The sequence below is a fragment of the Acomys minous genome, assembly GCF_964271855.1.
Source record: "Acomys minous genome assembly, chromosome: 13".
NCBI classification, from domain to species: Eukaryota; Metazoa; Chordata; class Mammalia; order Rodentia; family Muridae; genus Acomys; species Acomys minous.
In genome coordinates, this window is record NC_140495.1 from 35003621 (window position 1) to 35022848 (window position 19228).

Sequence of the window (19228 nt, forward strand, 5' to 3'; positions counted from 1 at the left end):
TGACTTGCGTGTGTGTGCGCGCGCGCGCACACACACACACACACACACATCCATACACATAAAGAAATGTAAACTATTTTTAAAGTAAAAAGCAAAAATAAACAAATGGCCTAAAACTTTTTCAGAAGATGAAAAGATACCCACAGAGATTTTTTTTTTTTTGAAAATACAGAACGACATTGTTACATTGAACGTTGGAGGGAATGGAGGAAAAGGAAAGCTTGTGCACCGTCACTCGGAGTGTGTACTAACACAGCCACGTGGAAAACGGAATGAAGCTGATGCGGAGTCCAAAACGGGGCTGCCATGCAATACAGATTCCCCAGTTCTTGATGAAGGGGCAGCGGACGTTAAGTCAGCAAACAGAGACAACAGCTAAGATGTGGAATCAGGCTAGCTGCCCAAAGACAGATGACTGAGCAAAGAATACGTGGTGTGAACACATAAGACAATGTCATTCAGCCATAACTAAGAATGAAATCCTGTCCTGTGCACTGAGCTGGGGTGGGGCTGGGCTCAGCAAGCTAAGCGCAGCAAACCAAACACTGCTGTCTCCACTCACGTAAAAGGAAAAAGAATCCACCCTACAGGAAGTTTGTGATGGGTCAGATTAGGAGTGCATGGCAAAAGGGTGGGGCCAGAATGAAGGCTGTTGAGTCCAGTCAGTGAACACTGTAGACATTTATGGAAATACTGTACAGAGCCCTATTAAGATACATAGTTAATCCATGTCCCCAAAAAACAGCATTGGACGTAATTGGGTTCTTTCTACTTTAATTTGATCTTTCACTTTTTTTTTTTTTCAAGAAGAAAAAGATGTGTTTTCTTTTAAAGAAGAATTTCTGATTTGGGGTTTTTTTTGTATTGATTAATCTTGATTGACAATTCCATACATTTGTAGACTGTATTCTGATGTCCCCCCCCCTCCTTTCACCTTCCCTCATCCCTATCATCCGCCCTGCCCCCCACCACCCCACCCCACCATTGTTTCTTCTCAAATTCATGATAGTTTTGGACACTCACATCAGAGTCCTCAGTTTGTGCTGGTCTAGAATGCAGTTTGGTTTGCTGAAGTAAGGAGACCTATGTTTTGCCTCTAAACAAGTCAAGAACCTTCCCCAAGATCATTTGTGTAGCTTTGTAAAATCAGACTAAAGTAATGGCTGTCAAAGTAGACGGTAGCAGAATCATCCGAAAGGCACTCCCTGGAAAACCATTTCCCTCAAGTTTCTGATCCAGTGGGTCCAGAGTAGGGCAGGATAACTCTCCTTTAACAAGATCTTGCGCAGCGAGGGTGATGCTTATACAGAGACAGCCCCCCAGAGAAAAGGATGATGCTGGTCTAGAGATAGCACCCCAGAGATGAGGATGAAGCTGGTCTAGAGACAGCACCCCAGATTATGGTCCAGAGACATCGTCCTAAGAACCAGTGAGCTCAGTACTACCTCATCCCAAATTCCCAAATTTTATTTCTGGCAAAAGAAGTTATATACTGGTTTTCCTTTAAGTGACACAGATATATAATGAAATATAACATTACCATTAAAAGTTATCATAAAAATATTAGTAAAATGTGAAAACTGCCACAATACATCTGTAGGTTAAAAATAAGCAGTGTATTACTAAACAGCATCTATAGAAATGATCAGGTATATGTGGTAAATAAACATCCATAAAGAAAAAAACAGGACATTATTCAGTATCTCTGAATAATGGAGCTATAGTAATTATAGTTTCCTTTTTTGTATGTACTTTTTAATGTTTTCTAATTTGAGCTATATTTCATATAATTATAAACAAATTGTTAAAGCAAATCACAGAAGCAGAGTGGCTCCAGTGTGATATAAAATTAACCAAGGCAGTTTGGAAGGGCGGCCGTGACTTCACTAGCCCTTTCCCTGAAAAGAATGGCAGATCACCTGAGTCTCCTGTCCTGCCTGCCTGACAGAGTTCTGCCCTTATGTACCCAAACAGTGTTGACCTGAAGGCCTCTAATTATAGCATCGCATTTTTGCTTGCATATAACAGTCATGGCATTTTCTCAGTTTTGACGGGTAGAGTCCCCAAGTACATCCTCTCTGGCTGCTCTCCCTCTGCCCTTGAGAGAGGCTCAGAAGTGGTTTTCAGGGAGAGGGTTTGGAGGGGTTTGGTTTTGGTTTTGGTTTTGCATTGCTTGCATCTCTATTTGAATTATTGTTTCAAGCTAAATCAGAACGTGAAAGCTATTGCAGAAGTCAACGTTGCAATGATTTCGCCGGCTACAGAGAGCTCCTTAGTCCCCGGGTATGAAGGTTCCACATCCCAACTCTGTGTCCTCAGCCCTCACAATTCTGAGCCTTCAAAGACAGGCTCCTTTAATAGAAAAGGTTGAGGGAAAAAAAAAGATTTGTTTTCTGCAAAAGCCACCTAGCTGAGGATAGTGGTAACTGTTTCATTTAATTGATACTGCAGAAAAGACTCTGGCTTCTAGGAACTCCACGCCCAACTACATTTGTTTGTTCAGGTGCTGGTCCCAAGGGGACAAAATTCCAAACACTCCGGACCATAGCTGCCCTGGTGCCACCGCCACCGTGTGCTTACTCAACAAACCTGTTCACAGCTGTTCCAGAGAAAAGAGAAACTAGGACTTTTCAGTGTCAGCTTGATAGCTTTACTTATTGAGCTAGCACTGTTTTATCTGCCACTTTTTAGCGCCCACCCACATGAGCATCATTTCCTAACAAACACAGTCTGTGCTTGAGGCAGGAGGTTTTTTTATGAAACACTTAGAGACTATTCCCATGTAAATGTTCTGCCCTGTGGGTCTGGTGTCCTTAGCAAAATGACTGAGTTTGCTTTACGTAACTGGTGTTTCAGAACTGGCAGCTCACCCCTATGTCACAGGAGCTCTGTCCAGCTCTGACGGTGCCTTCCACAGCCAACACGTTCTGAAAGAAGTGATGTCAAGTATGCACCCTGAACTTGCTTCCTTTGCTGAAGGCTAGAACTCTCTGACAAGTGGATGATGTTAGTTTGCACTTTCTGCCCCATCTTCAGATGGAGCCACTGGCTGCCCTTCTCCTAGTGGCTTAAGCTTCCCTATTCCCCTCGCGCCTGAAAACCAACAAGTTTTTTGAGTTATATGCCAATCGTTACAGTGTATCCCATGGCTTATTAAAAAAAAAAATCCCAGGTGAAGGCTCCCATTAACCCACATGCACCATCACACTCTGCCCCACATTTTAAAGGGCTTGGCTGAGTCTGTGCAGAACCTGTGGGGCTCAAAGGCTGTGCCTTCGCTCCTTTAGTCTACTAATGCACCTGTAGCTGCTGGCTGTTGGTGCGCCAGGGAACTTCTCCCCCTCGGACTGTTTGCCAGAACTCCTTAAGCAAGCCAACATCTTCCAGTGGGAACCAGCTTGCACCAAACTCTTTGTCATGCCGACTTTTACTGTCTCTTTTTTTGCCAATACAAAATCCATAATTAGAGTAATAATTACTTCCTTCAGGGAACTACTTTAGAAGCCTCTCTTCCTAACATAAGTGGTTTTTGCTCCAGCAGGTGTTAGGCATCTTAAACTTATCAGGCTTACTGTGTGGCTGGCCTCTCCTCCTGTGTTAGCGCCGTGAAGGAATCCTTTTTTCTAAATGTGATTGTTACTGGGACAGTAAGTGGCATAAGCCAGACTGAACCAAGGGACAAATGAAGTCAGCCTACCAGCTCCGAGGGAGGAATATCTTATACTGTATTCAACTCAAAAGCCAGGTGCAGGCGCTTTCCACGGCCTCTTGATAAATACTGAGCTAGGGAGACAGGAAAAGTATTTAATGCCAGTGTTACTTTAAGATGTCAAACATATTTGATAAATGCTAATTTTAAAAAAGTCAGATTTATTTTTGTGTTCACAATTATATTTTATTTTATAAATGAAGTGTGGGTCTTAGAAACTATTTTATTCTATACGGTTTATTTTTACCATACAAAGCATACAATATAAAATCTCCTTGTCTCACTATAAAGCCTATCTATTTCATGTTAACAGCACTATTTCATGTTAAAAGGGATATCTGGGTATAGCTATGACTACTTACTTTAGAATCTTTTTGAAAGCCTGCAGTTATGAGGGGCTGGAGAGACTGCCCAGTGGTTAACAGCACCAGAGGACCCACGCTTGAATTTCTAGCATGTACATGGTGGCTCACAACTGTCTTTAATTCCTATTCCAGAACATTCGATACCTTCTTCTGATCTCTGCAGTTACCAGACATGAGCACAGATATTCATGTAGGCAAAATACCCATACACATAATATTTCTTTCTTTTTTTTTTTTTTGGCATCGGATCAGTTGTTATTTAATAGTGTTCAATTATTTTTAAAAAGACAACTCAAATACATACTTTTTTATATCAAGTGTAGGAAACAGATTATTTGTGCATGGATAAAGATCACTTACATTTTAAAGAGAATACATACGGTTTGTTTTATTAAGTTCCAACACATTACATGTCTCCTATCCTAAATCAGCCAGTAATCGGTTCTTTAGGAACTAAGTAAAGTAAAATGCATGACCAACAGTACACCTAGCACGTACAAGTAATACATTTCTATTCACTAGCAAAACCAATATCCTCCAGTTTACATTCATGAATTATTTCTGTCAGTAGTAGTAGTAGTTAAAATGGTATTTTCTTCAACAACATAAAATGAGTTTTTAAAATTTCAGCTTTTAAGGAAAACAATACACATTACACACTGGTTCTAAATCATAAATTTAATAAAACCAATTTGGCCAGTTTATTGTAAATATAATTTTTAAATGTGCTCAAATTCTGTGTCAATCATTAATATTGTTTCCTATTTAAAATGTGAGATCTTCTTTAAGTACAACTGTATGTAGAATTGTCTAACGCTTTACTGAAATACATTATATGGTATCATATGTGCTAAGTGCACAAGTCTACTACACATAGTATTTCTTAAACCCTAGAAAAAAAATCAAAACTTGTAATTATGAAACTCAAAGTTTTCAATATTTTACAATCTTTAATGGTTGTGTTTACTATATCCCAAAACACTTATATAGCTTTTTAAAAGGCAAATTGTGTCTCATGTGGCCTGCCTTGACAACATATCTTTATATTGATGGAAACCTCTGTTAACAACCAGTATAGCTTTGCTAACTAAGATTATATGTTTTAAACTGTTGAGCATGTTGTTCATATATAACTGAAGCATTACAGACTTAGCGTCTGGGCCACCACTCTGTCAGCCTAGCTCTTTTGGGATGGTTGTTTTTAGGTGACTCAAAGCAGGGACATTATCTTTCAATCTCTTAGCTCATCCACCTTCCGTGCCAAGTGTCCATATTTGGGTGCACCGAACACAGGGTCACATCTTCTGGTCACAGGAAAGATCTCTTTCTTCCAATGCCTCAAGTCACTGTTTTCACTGTATATTCCAGAAATGCAAGAGCCAACAGAGCCTAGAGCTGCAGCTGTGCTCATGTCTTCTAAATGCTTTAAAACAGGATTTTCTCAGCATAGCAAAGGAAAAAAAATTATCCTTTCTTAAAATAAATGGCAGTAATGGAAGCATATTTTTCTCTGTCGCAGATAAAAGCGAGAGAACATAAAATCAGCCTTTGAAATGGTTAACTCACAGTGATTTAAATAAAAAGGGGCCAAAAGGCATCACGTAATATCTGCTCCCAAGGTTGAGTGCACGTTTTTTGTTATCGAGGCTTAAAAAGTACATAATGTTCTTGTTAGGGAAAGCTAACAAAACTAGAGAGGGAACATCATTAAGTACAAATTTTAGATTTTTCTTACTTTGTGGGGGTTCTTCGCATTATTCCGCCAGTGTATCCTCTACTGTAAGTATGTGTTCTTTATGTGGCGTTCTCTGTCCTAAGCACGGGAAACCAAAACTGCCTTTTGATGTCGGAGGCGATGGTGAAGATTCAAGGTTACGGTGAGGAATGGAGGGGTGTCATCAGAGTCTCTCCGAGTCCACCTTTGCCACTTGTCAGGCTTTGTACCCGCATCAAGTCACTTAGTTTTTCCAAGCTTTTTTTTTTTTTTTCCCTTTGTAAACTAGTGTTTCAAATGCTGTTCTGCCTTAATCCTCTTAAGGCTGTGCCCGGGGCAAATAGAGTCCAAATAAACTTCCTATGCCGTGAAGTGCTTTACAGGGTTCAGGTTGGCCTTTATGCAATTCCCATTTTGCAGGTGGGGAAAGAGGGAGAGAAAGGTCAAGCAGCCCATTAAAGGTCACAGAACTAGTCAGTAAAAGAACTGGTCACATAGAACCATTATGTATCCCCAGCGTTTCTCAGCACTGCTCTATTGACTTTTGGGGGCATTGTTGAGGGGGCAGCCCTGTGATATTAGGATGCTCAACAACAGCTCTGCCTCCCACAGTTAGATGTTAGTCACTACCCCTCGGGGTGGTTGACAACCAAGACTGTCTCAGAGTCTTCTCCGATGTCTGACCGTCCTAACTGTTCCCACAATGGCACAGATTGAAGTTGGCTGCTCTTTTAACTGCTCCGTGTCACAGTGATTTGCAGAATCAAAAGAGATAACTGATTTTGTCCTCTCCTAGCAGAACTATTTGCATAGAAGCAGGACACCCCTGCCCTCAGTGGACCCTGTGTTAGACTCAAGGCCCATCTAATTCTATAACAATTCCTTAATCCCTAATGGGACACACACAAGTCTCTCCTCAAAGCCTTTCCCATCTAGTAACTGGAAAATGGAGAGAAAGAGGGAAAAATCACATGGATTTATGTACTGTATTATCTCCTCATAACTATTATATTTTTATTATTTGTTCATATTTTTTTGAGACAGGGTGCAGCTCAAGCTAGCTTACACACACTATAGGGCCTGGCCTGGCCTAAAGCACATTTTCCCACCCCTCACCCAGCCCATTATCTCCTTTGATCATCACGGGAAGCCCTGGAGGTTTATGTCAGCTGTAATTGCCCCATGTTTAGATGATGTCTAGGATCTGTAACCCTGCTTCCTTGCCCGTTTCCTCAACTTTGGTACTGCCACTGCAAAACTTGATGGAGGAGCTCAGCAGGAAGTTGATATGGAAACTCAGCAGGTGCATTCTTTCCAGCACCATATGAAGAGAAACATCCTCTGAAGCACTCTCCATAAAGCCGATGCCTCCTGCACTGCGGGGCTCTGCCTTGTTCCCTTCCTTGGAATGGGGATCATTAACCGTGCCCCTTTCACTGCAGCTGGGACTCAGGCACCAACTTCCCTGATGCCTTTGATACATCTCTAAGAATGGGATGAATTGACTTCTGTTTGGCCTAGTGCAAGCTCCTCAAACTCCCCACCTAGGTCAGCATTATCCCCGTGTTTGCCTCTCTTCCTGTTGGTAACACAGTTCCTGGTCTTTTGTCACCTCTGAACTAAAACTCTGTAAACATTGGTGAGGTGCTATCATTGCTGTTTCTCTGTTATGGGAACTATTAGGATAGTACAGGCATTTGTTTCATCTGGGCCTTGTTGATGGTTTGAAAATATTCTGCCCATGAGCCCGTTATGAATTAAGGTTTCATTTGAACACTGGGTTAAGATGCATCGCGACTGGCAAACACAACAAGTATAATTAAATATGATTAGAAGTATCAGCATGACCTGAGAAGACGGGGGGCACTTATCCACAGTGTTAAGGATGCAGAATTGCCTAGGAATCCTTTAGATTCAGAATTCTGCTGACAGAATGTCTAAAAGAGCCGTTTGGGCACATGAACTGCATTACTTCATGGACATATAACTTTACTGTCAATTAAAACTCTTATCTTCTCTTTAAAGTGGATATGAATCATTCTAATTACTTGATGGTTCGTTTTAAAAAAAAGATTGATTGGCTCTTGCTGTAAAATGCAATGCTTGCCTGCCTCTCCTGAGTCACATTTTTTTTTTTTTTTTTGAGATCGGTCTGTATCGTGTTGACCAGATTTGGCCCCAGCCCCACTCAGACTTGCTGTGCAGCCACAGCCATTGCATCCCGTGCTATCATTTAAAGCATTGTGGTTTGTTTGTTTGTTTTCCAGGTAGCCTTTCTGAAGATGTAACTGTTGAAGCCGAGGCTTTCTGGTCTACCAGCAGACAGCTGTCCAGCGCAGAGCACAGCCAAGGCCTGCAGTCAGCTCTGTGAGCACAGCCGGCAAGAACAGAGCTTCAGAGTGAGGGCCCTGTGCTAAAGTTCCCAGTGTACTTGTCTGAATTGTGCTCTTCAGAGCCCCGCAAACTCAAGGCTATGAGGAAAGTTGTAGTAGCAGGTTGTGGCAGGTTAAGTACAGAAGTTGCAGCTCTACTTTCCCACAGAGAGGAATATTCAAATCTCTGCTGCTGCGTCAGCACCACCTGGAAGCATCTTAGCTAATAGAAACCCATCTGTCCTGTGTGAGGAACACAGCGAGGAACTTCATTGGGGAGCTGAATGTTAACTGCTCTAAATCCCGGGAAATAAACTTATAAAGCGCTCTGGGTTTGTTTAAGACACATTTTTTTAAAAAAACTAAAATGTACAAGTTTTCATATCTTATTCAAAGAAGGTGCTTGTTGGTGTTTGTTTGAATGAGTGATTATCCAATTAAAAGTTTTCCTGAGGGTGAGAAGCCGCGTGTGTTCTTTTGGTTCTTTATTTCCTTCACCACATGCTATTGCAAATTAATAAATGTACAACGCTGGCGTCTTCATATTGAGTTATCTCAATTATTGTGCCCGAACAAGGAAACATTGGGAATGACAAGAGCTGAGCCGGATCCTGCAGAGCCCAGGCCTGCTCCTAATTGTGTGGAAAAGGCTGGAGATGCTCCTGGAAATCACACCATCAGCTCAAAAGCTGCGACTGGCCTTGAGGCTATGGCCAGGTGGGTTGATCTCCTTTGCTGGAGATGCATCCACGTTCTCCCCTCCCTGCCGCACATTCAGGAGGACAGTCCCAGGCTCTGAAGTCGCCGGTTGTAGAGCTCACCTGTGTGGGCCACCTAATAATACCTCTTTCATTCCAAACAACTGAGTTTTCTGTTCCCTCATTCCCTGACATCCTTAGTTGTAGGTATCGTTTGTCATCCTGATTCGGTTCCTCTTCCTTGGAGTTTACCCAGCAGAGCAGTGGGATTCGGAATTAGAGCTTAATTCACTGCCCTGACTTTGTAGCCAAGTGGACTGACATCTGCTGCATCCTACAGGGTCACTTTATTAGGCACAGTTTGAAACACGCGTGTTCTTGGTGTTATGTCCAACACTCCAGCCATAGAGAATTACCTTGGCTTGACTTAAGCTACTAGCCTCCTAACACCATGCTGACTTTTCATGCTTTTGATTTCTGGCAATAGAGAGCAAGATTTCTTGACCTCTGTAAAAGGAACTTATTTGCCTGCCTCTGCAAATCTGCTGCCTTCTCAGTTTGCCCACAGCTGGAGTGATCTCTCTGCCATTGAGCCACTCGTTGGAGTGTCAAAATGTAAAAGTAACTTATATTCGCCTGCTTCAGTTGTCTCAGGAGATTATTGCCTCCTTCTGCTAACCTAGGCCTAATCCTGGAAGCTTCTAGCCTCCGTACAGTCTAACCTAGACCTAGAACGTTTTCAGCTTCTGAGACTTATTGCTTAATAAGTTCGCCCTTTCTTGTTCTTACTGAGCTCTGGGCTGGCTGGTTCAACTCCGTTTTCCTGGATCAAACTCCTCTCCCAGCTGATTTATTCAGTCTGGCTTCTTGGCCCCAGAATTGCTCTGCCTGGCCTAAAACTAAAGCTAACTCCAGCAATAATCTGCTCTAATCTCTTGGCTCCTTCTCATTCTGTGGTCTATTTGGTCTTCATCGGCATTCTCTGCAACCTGTCTCTCTGTTACTGTGCCCAGTAAAAAAAAAAAAATTCTCCCCCCCCCCACCCTCCCTCCCTCTCTCTCTCTCTCTCCATTTCCCCTTAAGTAGCTTCCCTTTCCTCTCTTCTCATGACAGTTGGGTATATCCTATTCTGTCAAATCTTTTCTGATTAGTCACTTCCTCTTTCTGCCACTCAATTAGACATCACTTTCAAATATGGGTGCTTCCTTCTACAAACTAACTTTACATTCATTGTTTGTGATTAAAGGCATGTACTACCATGCCTGTATCTAAGCTTTTCTTTACCTGATACTTGCTCTATACTAGGCTGGCCTTGAACTCAGATCTGCTTGCCTCTGTCTCCTGGATTAAAGGTGTGTTTGTATTCCACCTGGATCACACAGACCTAGAAGGTCTTTGGATGTGATCTCTTGCCAGAGCAACCATGTTCTAAATTAACACTCTTCTACAGACCTCAGTACTTTGTCCATGGCCATCCTTGGCCATCTTTGTGGGAGCCTTTCTGACCACTGCCTATAGGAGCAGGCAGGATGTTCTCCTCTTCCGTTCCCAGCTCTACTGTCCAAACTGGACACATGATTAACAGAACTGACTGTGTTTAAGAACCATTGCTACAAGAGAGGCAGCCTGAGAAACAAGATTGGTGACCAACTACAGTTATATATTAGTGATCATATGAGTCTGCAAGATTCTGAGGCTTTGGCATGTAGCCCAGACTAAAAGTGTCTTTGTGTTTGACTGTTGGAGTTGAACTTGTATTAATCTAGTGGTGGAGACTGCAATATGTCTGATGTGCTGCCATTCAACCTGTGCTTGCAAGGAATTTTTCTTCCACAGTAGTTCTGCTCCCCTGGGAGAAAAAAAAAAAGAAGAAGGAGAAGAAGAAGAAGAAGAAGAAGAAGAAGAAGAAGAAGAAGAAGAAGAAGAAGAAGAAGAAGAAGAAGAAGAAGAAGAAGAAGCAGCAGCCATGAGCACACTGATGTATTTTTATGGTTATCTTTAAAAAATATAACTGAGAGATCAGGAGACGACTCAGTTGGTGAACTGTTACGGCTTTTATATGAGATCCTGAGTGTGATCCTTGGCATGCATGGGAAAACATGGGTGTGGTGGCATAAGTTTATAGTCCCAGTCCTGGAGAGGCGCGTCTCTGGGCCCCTGTGCAGTGAAAGACTCTGTCACTCAAAACAAGAGACCTCCTTCCTGAAGAATAATAAATGAAATCAGTCTCTGGCCTACACACACACACACACACACACACACACACACACACAAACATGAGCATGCACTGGCAGGAATATGCACAAATACACAAAAATATACATAACTTCTGCTCAAAAACAAAAGCCAGCTAGAATATTATTCTGACTTAGTAACCCTGTCTTGCTCAGCTATTTGGAGTCAAATGCTGTACTTTACTTTCCCTCAGTGGTCTAACAAAGAATCAAGCCAGCCTCATTTCTGGTGACCTGCTGTGGTCTGGTGGTGATAGAGGGACAGCACACAATGAATGTGAGAAAGGACAGGTAGTGTGTTACTGTGCCTTTCATTCCATCTGCCACACAACTTAAGATCTCAAACTTGCTGGGCGTGGTGGCGCACGCCTTTAATCCCAGCCCTCCTCGGAAGGCAGAGTCAGTTGGATCCCTGTGAGTTCCAGGCCAGCCTGGTCTACAAAGCAAGTCCAGGACAGCCAAGGCTACACAGAGAAACACTGTCTTGAAAAACAACAACAACAAAAACAAAAAACAAAAAACTCCTCAAGCTTATTGGTCTTCTGTGATTCTTTGGGAAAGAAGAGCTACTAATACTGTTGAGCTGATGTTCAAAGTCAGCTGTTTATGGCTACTCAGTGGAAAGATTTGAATCTCTAAGGATCCTTTGGAACCAGACAGGAAGGTGGAATGGGAAATAGAACCTTTCTAAGTGGTACCTCTCTGTCTAAATAGAAGAGCTTTGCTCTATGCATTTATAACAACAATGGGCAGAGACTGTCACACACAGAAAGCTACCATTAAAAAAGAGTTAAATTCAGTTCAGCAATGCTAGGAGGATTTGGAAGAATTGAAACAGGCTGTACAGTGAACACTGACTCCAGGAACTTATTCCATAATCACTTTCTCTGTCTTGTGACTATATATTTACAATCCCAGAATCTGTTCAGCCGCACACCTAGATAACAGAGCACAGAATTTTGGCACACCAGTAAAAGGACCAGAGAGGCATGGGAAAGCAAATTTCCAGTCCATTTTCTAATCTCGAAAGACTGCTGTAAGTAAGCAATTCTGCTAACTTATTCTCACATACTATAAAATTACAATAGGTAAACTGTTGCTGGCCACCTATAAGTTTGACCAATCGATGCATGTTCACTGACTACTTTGTGTCAAACAGTTATGGGTTCTGTGGGTGAGACAATGAATTTGGCCCCGTACAGCTCACTGTCTCATAGAGAGAACAGACAAAAAGCATGATGTTGCATCATAAAGCACTATGTTATCATTTCAGCTGAACAAAGGAAGTAAGGTAGGAGATACTACTGTAGACAAGAAAAATCTAAGCTTCAGGTGTTTATCAATCTTAGGTTTATATTTGACCAAAGTACTGAAGTTCTCCCAAGGGCTATAATCCCAGAACTCAGAACGCTGAGTCAGGAGCACTGCAAGTTCAAGGCCAGCATGGACTACGTAGGGAGACCCACATCTCAAGGCAGCTCTATCAAGAGTGACTTTGGAGATGAGTCATAAAATGGGTAGATTGCACACTGCCTTGACAAAATGTCACTTTGCCAAAAAGTAGCTTGGCTAAATAAGGGTCCACTAATACTAGTAAAACTTGATTCTGCCTACTCCAGATAAAGGGCTAGACTAGAACCAAACAGAACTGGCCCCAATTAAACTTGCTCAGTGCCACTGCAGGGAAAATGCCGACAGTGTTGAACAGTTTTACATGGCAGGTAAAGGCACTTCATTGGCACCTCTGAACAGTGTGTGTGTGTGTGTGTGTGTGTGTGTGTGTGTTTCATGCATATGTGTGAGCATGTATTCTTAATGTAAGTCAAGACATTGGCATTTGCAATATGCTATAATTTAGGGCTGTAGAATGACTGCTATATCCTAATCTAGAGTTGGAATCACCAGCTATCTTAGAAATATGGGGCAGGAGGGTGTTTCACTAATCTAAAAATTCTATACACTTCGGAGTACATAGTCAAGCCCGCTCAGTATGACTGTACGCAACAGTTTTCCATTTCCATTGCTCAAGATGTCATCTTCCGAATCAGCCCATTAGCTCTTGATCTCAGGGGGAAAGAAGGAGAGCTCCGTGGAGACTAGCTATTATAAGAAAGTGCTCTAATTTTAAGAATGACAGACCCAAACCTGCTTGAAACATTTTAAAATGCATTGGATCTGCACTATTAATTTTTTAAGGGTCTCCATTTTCATGTAAGAATAAAATAAACCAGCTAGTTCTCAATCTTAATAAAAAATAAAACACACACACACACACACACACACTTTTCAGGGCCCAAATTTATTCTAGGCCCCCCCTGTTTACAAGGAGCAATGTGCACTTGTCCAGGGAAAACCCGACTGGTTAGTTCTGCCTCTAGTGGACCCAGCGTAAACCTTCCTGGCCCTTCTAATGGGAACTGCTCATGGGATGATTCTGTGTCTTAGTTTGCTTTCTATTGCTGTAATAAAACTGTGACTAAAAGCAACTTGAGAAGAAGGTTTATTTGGTTTACCCGTCCAAATCATACAGAGACCATTGCTAAGCCAAGGCAGGAACAGACACAGAAGCCAGGGAGGAACACTGCTTACTGGCTTGCTCTCTATAGTTCACTCAGCCTGCTTTCTGATAGCACCCAGAACCACCTGCCCAGGGATGGCCCCACCCACAAGGGGCAGGACTCCCTCCCCACTGCAATCATTAATCAAGAAAATGCTCTACAGACTTGCCAACAAGCCCTGTAATAGAAACATTTCCTCACTTGAAATTCCTCATCCCAGACAACTCTAGCTTGTATCAAATTGACAAAACAAACAAACAAAATCCCAACCAGGACCCCTGGTCTTCTGTATTCAACTTTCCTTTCCACAATACACAGCCTTATTAGGCTTACCATATAAATACTTCCATATTTTAACATCTTTATGTATTAAACCTTTATTGTTTGTTTTGGAGGCAAAAATTGAGAACGCTTTTATTGCCATAATTTGTTCCTCCACATCACTAGTATTTATTGAAAATTTCAGTACATCTTCTAAAAATACTCAAGTCATGAATTCCAACAGTGGGTAATCTAAAGCAGCCATAGAAGTAGGTTTCCCATTTAAAGGCTCTGATGCAAATCCCTAAACTCGGACTGCAGGGCTCTCTTACTGCAATGGTGAGAGCACAGTTGTTGCTTAGGCACTAGAGGCACCATCACACCCAGATGACTGTGCCTGTGGCTGGAATAAGGGAGTAGGCTTCCCTTGTCCTAACAGCCCTTTGCCTGTTACTTCCTTAAACAGACTGTCCAGGCCTTTGCACTACACTTAGTGGACCCTGAGCTATTCTGCATGTCTAGTTCCTTCGCCTCTTTGTTCTGGATAGCTTTTGTAAACTTGACACACACCCAGACATAGCTGGAAGGGGGAAATCTCAATTGAGGAGTTGTCTTCATCAGATTGGCCTGTGGGTGTGTCTGTAGGGTATTTTCTTTTCTTTTTTTGTTTTTTGTTTGTTTGTTTGTTTTGGTTTTTGGTTTTTTCAAGACAAGATCTCTCAGTGTAGCCTTGGCTATCCTGGACTCGCTTTGTAGACCAGGCTGGCCTCGAACTCACAGCTGCTTCTGCCTCCTGAGTGTTGGAATTAAAGGTGTGTGCCACCACGCCTGGCTTGGTATTTTCTTGATTAATGATTGATACGGGCCCATTGTGAGTAGAGTCATTCGTGGGCAGGTAGTGCTGGGTTCTATTAAAGAAAAAGAAAAAAGAAGAAGAAAACAAGCAAACAAACAAGCAAACAAACCAAAAACAAAAAACAGCAAGGCATCGGGAGCAAGCTTGTAAACCCACCGTGATTTCTGAAAAAAAAAAAATTGCTCAGTTACAGCTCCCCTTCCCCTCACCCAGAGATTCTGAATAATAAACTCTAGAAAAAATACTGCAAATGCTATAAAGTGTTAATGTGGTTAAATATTAGTACAAGTATTCTAAATTATTCTAATAATCTTTATCATTTTGTTAAAGGTGCGCTCTTACTACATAGCCCAGCCTGGCCTGGAGCTTGGGCTCCTTCTGTGTGAGCCTCTGGAGTACTGGGATCACAGGTGTTCCCCTCCACACCTGGCTACGATGGTGTCCTCAAGACAGGATGAGTAGTGTAAAGCGGGATTAGCAATAGAATTCCAAAATTTAATCCTTCCAATCTGAGAAGATGCCAAGAAGAAAAGAAAAAGTGATTGGGCGCAGATTATCAGGCAGAAGATGTTGCTTACTGTTGATCCAGAGAGAAAAAAGAGGGTGTGCTTTATAAACTTGCAAAGAATTCATCAGCAAATTTTAAATGTGTTAGAAATTCCTAAAGGATTCTGTGAAGCTCGTTTCCTGTGATAGTAGTTAAAGGCAAATTTAGATCCATTCAGAATTTTAGAGGCACTAAGATAAGAAAGATGTTTTCTTCAAGGCTGTCAAATACAAATAGCCAAAACACTATGAATATAACATTTATTTGTTTTATTTTGGTTTTTTATTTAATTAATTTATTCAGATTACAACTCAATTGTTATCCCATCACTTGTATCCTCTCATTCCTCCCCCCACCCTCCTGCTTTCACCCTATTCCCCTCTCCTAGGTCTATGACCGAGGGGGACCTCCTTCTCCACTATATGGTCATAGGCTATCAAGTCTCATCTTGGTAGCCTGCCTATTCTTTCTCTGAGTGCCACCAGGCCTCCCCACCAAGGGGAGGTGGTCAAATATGGGGCACCAGAGTTCATGTCAGAGTCAGTCCCCGCTCTCCACATAACGTTTATATAATTCCTGATTGTGTCACGGTTCTTCTTACTATAGGTAGTTTATTGTATATACGTGTAATAATATAAATGTATATGTAAAAAATATTTTTTAAATGTTTTTTTAAAACTTAGATCTGGCTCCTATGTGTGTGGAGATGCATTTCTCTACTTTATTGCTTTGGTGCCAGGAATTCCTCTAAGTAAACAAAGGCTCCTGGTAGAGGGTGGATAAGGTCTCTATGCACCTAACAGTGCTTCTGAGATCCATGTCATCAGGCCTTGCGCAGGGCGGGATTAAGGACCAGAATGAAGATGAGAGGACACTTGAGAAGAAAACATTACACATCTTAGAGTAACAGTGCTGAGCTCCAAGTGTGCCCCCAACAGCCACTGGGGTCCACAGTCCCTTCCCATGAGCAGAAGAGAACGCTCAGAGAACAAACTGTTGACCGGCTGAAGCAGGTCACTGAGGGACAGTGACATTTTGAAATAGGAAGGAGGTCCAGCTGAATGGGGGGCACTGCGAAGGGCCAGGGGTGACGAGGGAGGGAATGGCCTCTTTAACCTGTGCAGAGTAAATGATAAAGAACAGCACCTGCTGGCTTTTCAGGGAACAAACACAACACGAGCAGGAGACACGTTTTTCTTTTATGTCTCCAGGACCCTCTGAGAGCTCTGGATTTGAATGCAGCGAGAAGGCTCCATGATCTAGATTGAAATGTCACCTGGGTAGTCTTGAGTGAGTTCTTTAAATTCAGCTATAAAATTCGATTACAAAGATCTTTCTGTTACACACACACACACACACACACACACACACACACACACACACACCCCAGAGGTTTTAAGTATCAAACAGATGTGCATAGTGTTAGGACAGCACCCGGCGTGCCATGCGCAATACATTCCAGTTACGGCGGCACTGTGTATTTTTAGACTTGCTCCTCCCTGCCAACCCCTCTTCCTCATAGCATATGGAATTTATTTCCTGAGATATCTGGGCAGGAGAAACTCATTGGAGGTGGGGGAAATAATCAGGTAGCAAAGTGTGAGGCTAACTGAGAGGGGCAGAACAAATGTCACTGCAGAACAAGACAGAGCCTTGCAGTTCCTCCCAAAATACTGCCAGAGGATGTCTTTGCCAAATAACTTCATCAGTATTTGCCCCATTCTACTGTTACTTGTTTTCAAAGAGCAGCAGGTTACAGCAGGATTGTGGGAGTCTCTGCCTTCAGGCATGGCACAGAATAGCACGTTCTAAGTATTTTCACACTTAACAGTGGTCTCAGCCTCCCTAATGCTGCGAGCCTTTAATACAGTTCCTCATGTTGTGGTGACCCCCAACCATTAAAGTATTTTCATTGCTACTTCCTACCTGTTCATAATTTTGGTACTATTATGAATCATAATGTAAATATCTGTGTTTTCCAGTGGGTCTTAGGCAATCCCTGCGAAAGGGTTGTTTGACGCCCCCCCCCCAAAGGGGTCATGGCTGACAGGTTGAGAACCACTGCTATAGGCTTTCTGACATTAGCCTTTTTAAAAGAAAGATTCCATTTTTTAAAAAGATTTATTATTATGCATATAGTGCTCTGTTTGCATGTACACCTGCAGGCCAGAAAAGTGCATCAAGTCACATTATAGATGGTTGTGAATCACCATGTGGTTGCTGGGAATTGAACTCAGGACCTCTGGAGGAACAATCAGTGCTCTTAACCTCTAAGCTACCTCTCCAGCCCGACATTAGTTCTTTTTGCCTTCTTTGTCCCCATTGATTCTAAGAGAATGTGGCAGTCTTCCCCAGGACACAAGCACTATTCTTTTATTTTTTTTTTCTTCATTTTTTTCCATTTATTTCCCCAGTCTCATGTTCAGAACTGCGCCAGGAGTCACATAAGTATAAAGTGTGCACACTCTACCATAAATATCAGCTGAGAAAAAAGTTACTTGAATTTATTACTAAACTTCAGATAAGTAAAGCCTTTCATAGAGAATAACCCAGTGAATTCTTGAAATGATTTAAGTTAATATTTGTGAAGTTTGTGGTTTTGGTCCCCACCAACATTGGGCGTAGAAAAAAGTGAGGTCAGATGAACAGGAATAAAAGCTGTGTCTTTCTGGTTCTCATGACTACCCCTGAAAATCTTACAGATTCCAGCAAAATTCTGTGACCACGCCAGATCATGGGTGGAGGGCTCGCGTGGATCCCATGATAGCTGTCCTCCACGTCACAGGGCTGACTATTTCTTCCTTCTTATTCTCCACGCCATCTGCTATCAATGATCTCCACAGTTGAGTTGTCCACCATTGGGTGCCCTGTGTAAAGAGTGGCCCCTCTCCCAGCTTTGAAAAGGCAAAGCCATGATGTAGAGGTGAAAAGGGGGCCACTTCCTGGGTTGTACTTCGTGTCTTGGATCCCAAAGCCCTGTGTGGATCAAATCCCTGCGTCTATGCTTACGGCATTTCACTGAAAGTTGCTCTTCTCAGTCTTTTGTTTGTGTTTCAACATCTCATCCAGGCTAGACAATAGACTCAAGGATGACTTTTGAGTGTCATAATACTTAAACACTAACACATCATTTCTGAAACAAGTCCATGAGCAGAATTCTTTGTCTCTCTTGTATGTATGTATGTATGTATGTATGTATGTATGTATGTATGTATCTTAGTTAGTTAGTTTTTATGTTGGCCATTTACCATGGGGCATGGAACCTGCACTCTGCACAAACTGTTGCACCAGCCAAGGACAATGCATGCAGTAAATCTAGACCCCCTGTTCAGATCTAGCCAATGGAAAGCTCATCCTCCAAGGCTGCGGGGAGAGCAGAGACTGCCTCTTACATGAACTCTGGTGCCCTGATTTGATTACTTCCCTTTGGTGGGGAGGCCAGGTGGTACTCAGAGGAAGGGGAAACAGGCTGTCCAGATGAGACCTGATAGGCTGTGGCCGTATGGTGGGGGAGGAGGTCTCCTTCTGTCAGAGGTCAAGGGGAGGGGAATAGGGCAGAAGAGGGAGGAAAGACGGGAACAGGAAGATACAAGTGGTGGAGGATGGGGGGGGGGGGAGATATCATTCAGGATGTAGTCTGAATAAATTATAATAAATTTAAAAATAGAAACTTTTAAAAGTGGTTAGTATTACCAGTGTTAGAGAAAACTAATTTTTCCTTTCTGAGGAATTGGTTATAGTTTCTATTTTAGGGATGTGTCCATTTCACCTTTCAGTACTGGGACCCTAGTCTGGCTTAGAGCAATGCAGGCCCTGTGCATGCTGCCACCGTCCCTGTGAGTTCATATATATGTTAGTCCTGTTGTGTCAAGAAGGCCTTGTTTCCTTGGTGTGTTCCAGCCTCTATTGGCACT

General features: G+C 42.4%; 1 protein-coding gene across 3 annotated transcripts in view; it reads left to right on the forward strand.

Moving 5' to 3' along the window:
- Positions 1–19228, forward strand: part of UBE3D (ubiquitin protein ligase E3D) — a 180791-nt gene that overhangs the window by 135075 nt on the left and 26488 nt on the right. The window contains exon 10 of one of the 3 annotated variants that reach the window (XM_084753454.1): positions 8056–8488. The exons of 1 other annotated variant lie outside the window; for it this stretch is intronic. In XM_084753454.1, the coding sequence (XP_084609580.1) occupies positions 8056–8076 (21 nt within the window). In that variant the 3' untranslated portion in view covers positions 8077–8488. Of the gene's footprint in view, positions 1–172; positions 774–8055; positions 8489–19228 lie in introns of those variants that run through there. One more of the 3 variants, XM_084753451.1, reaches the window with a different exon arrangement.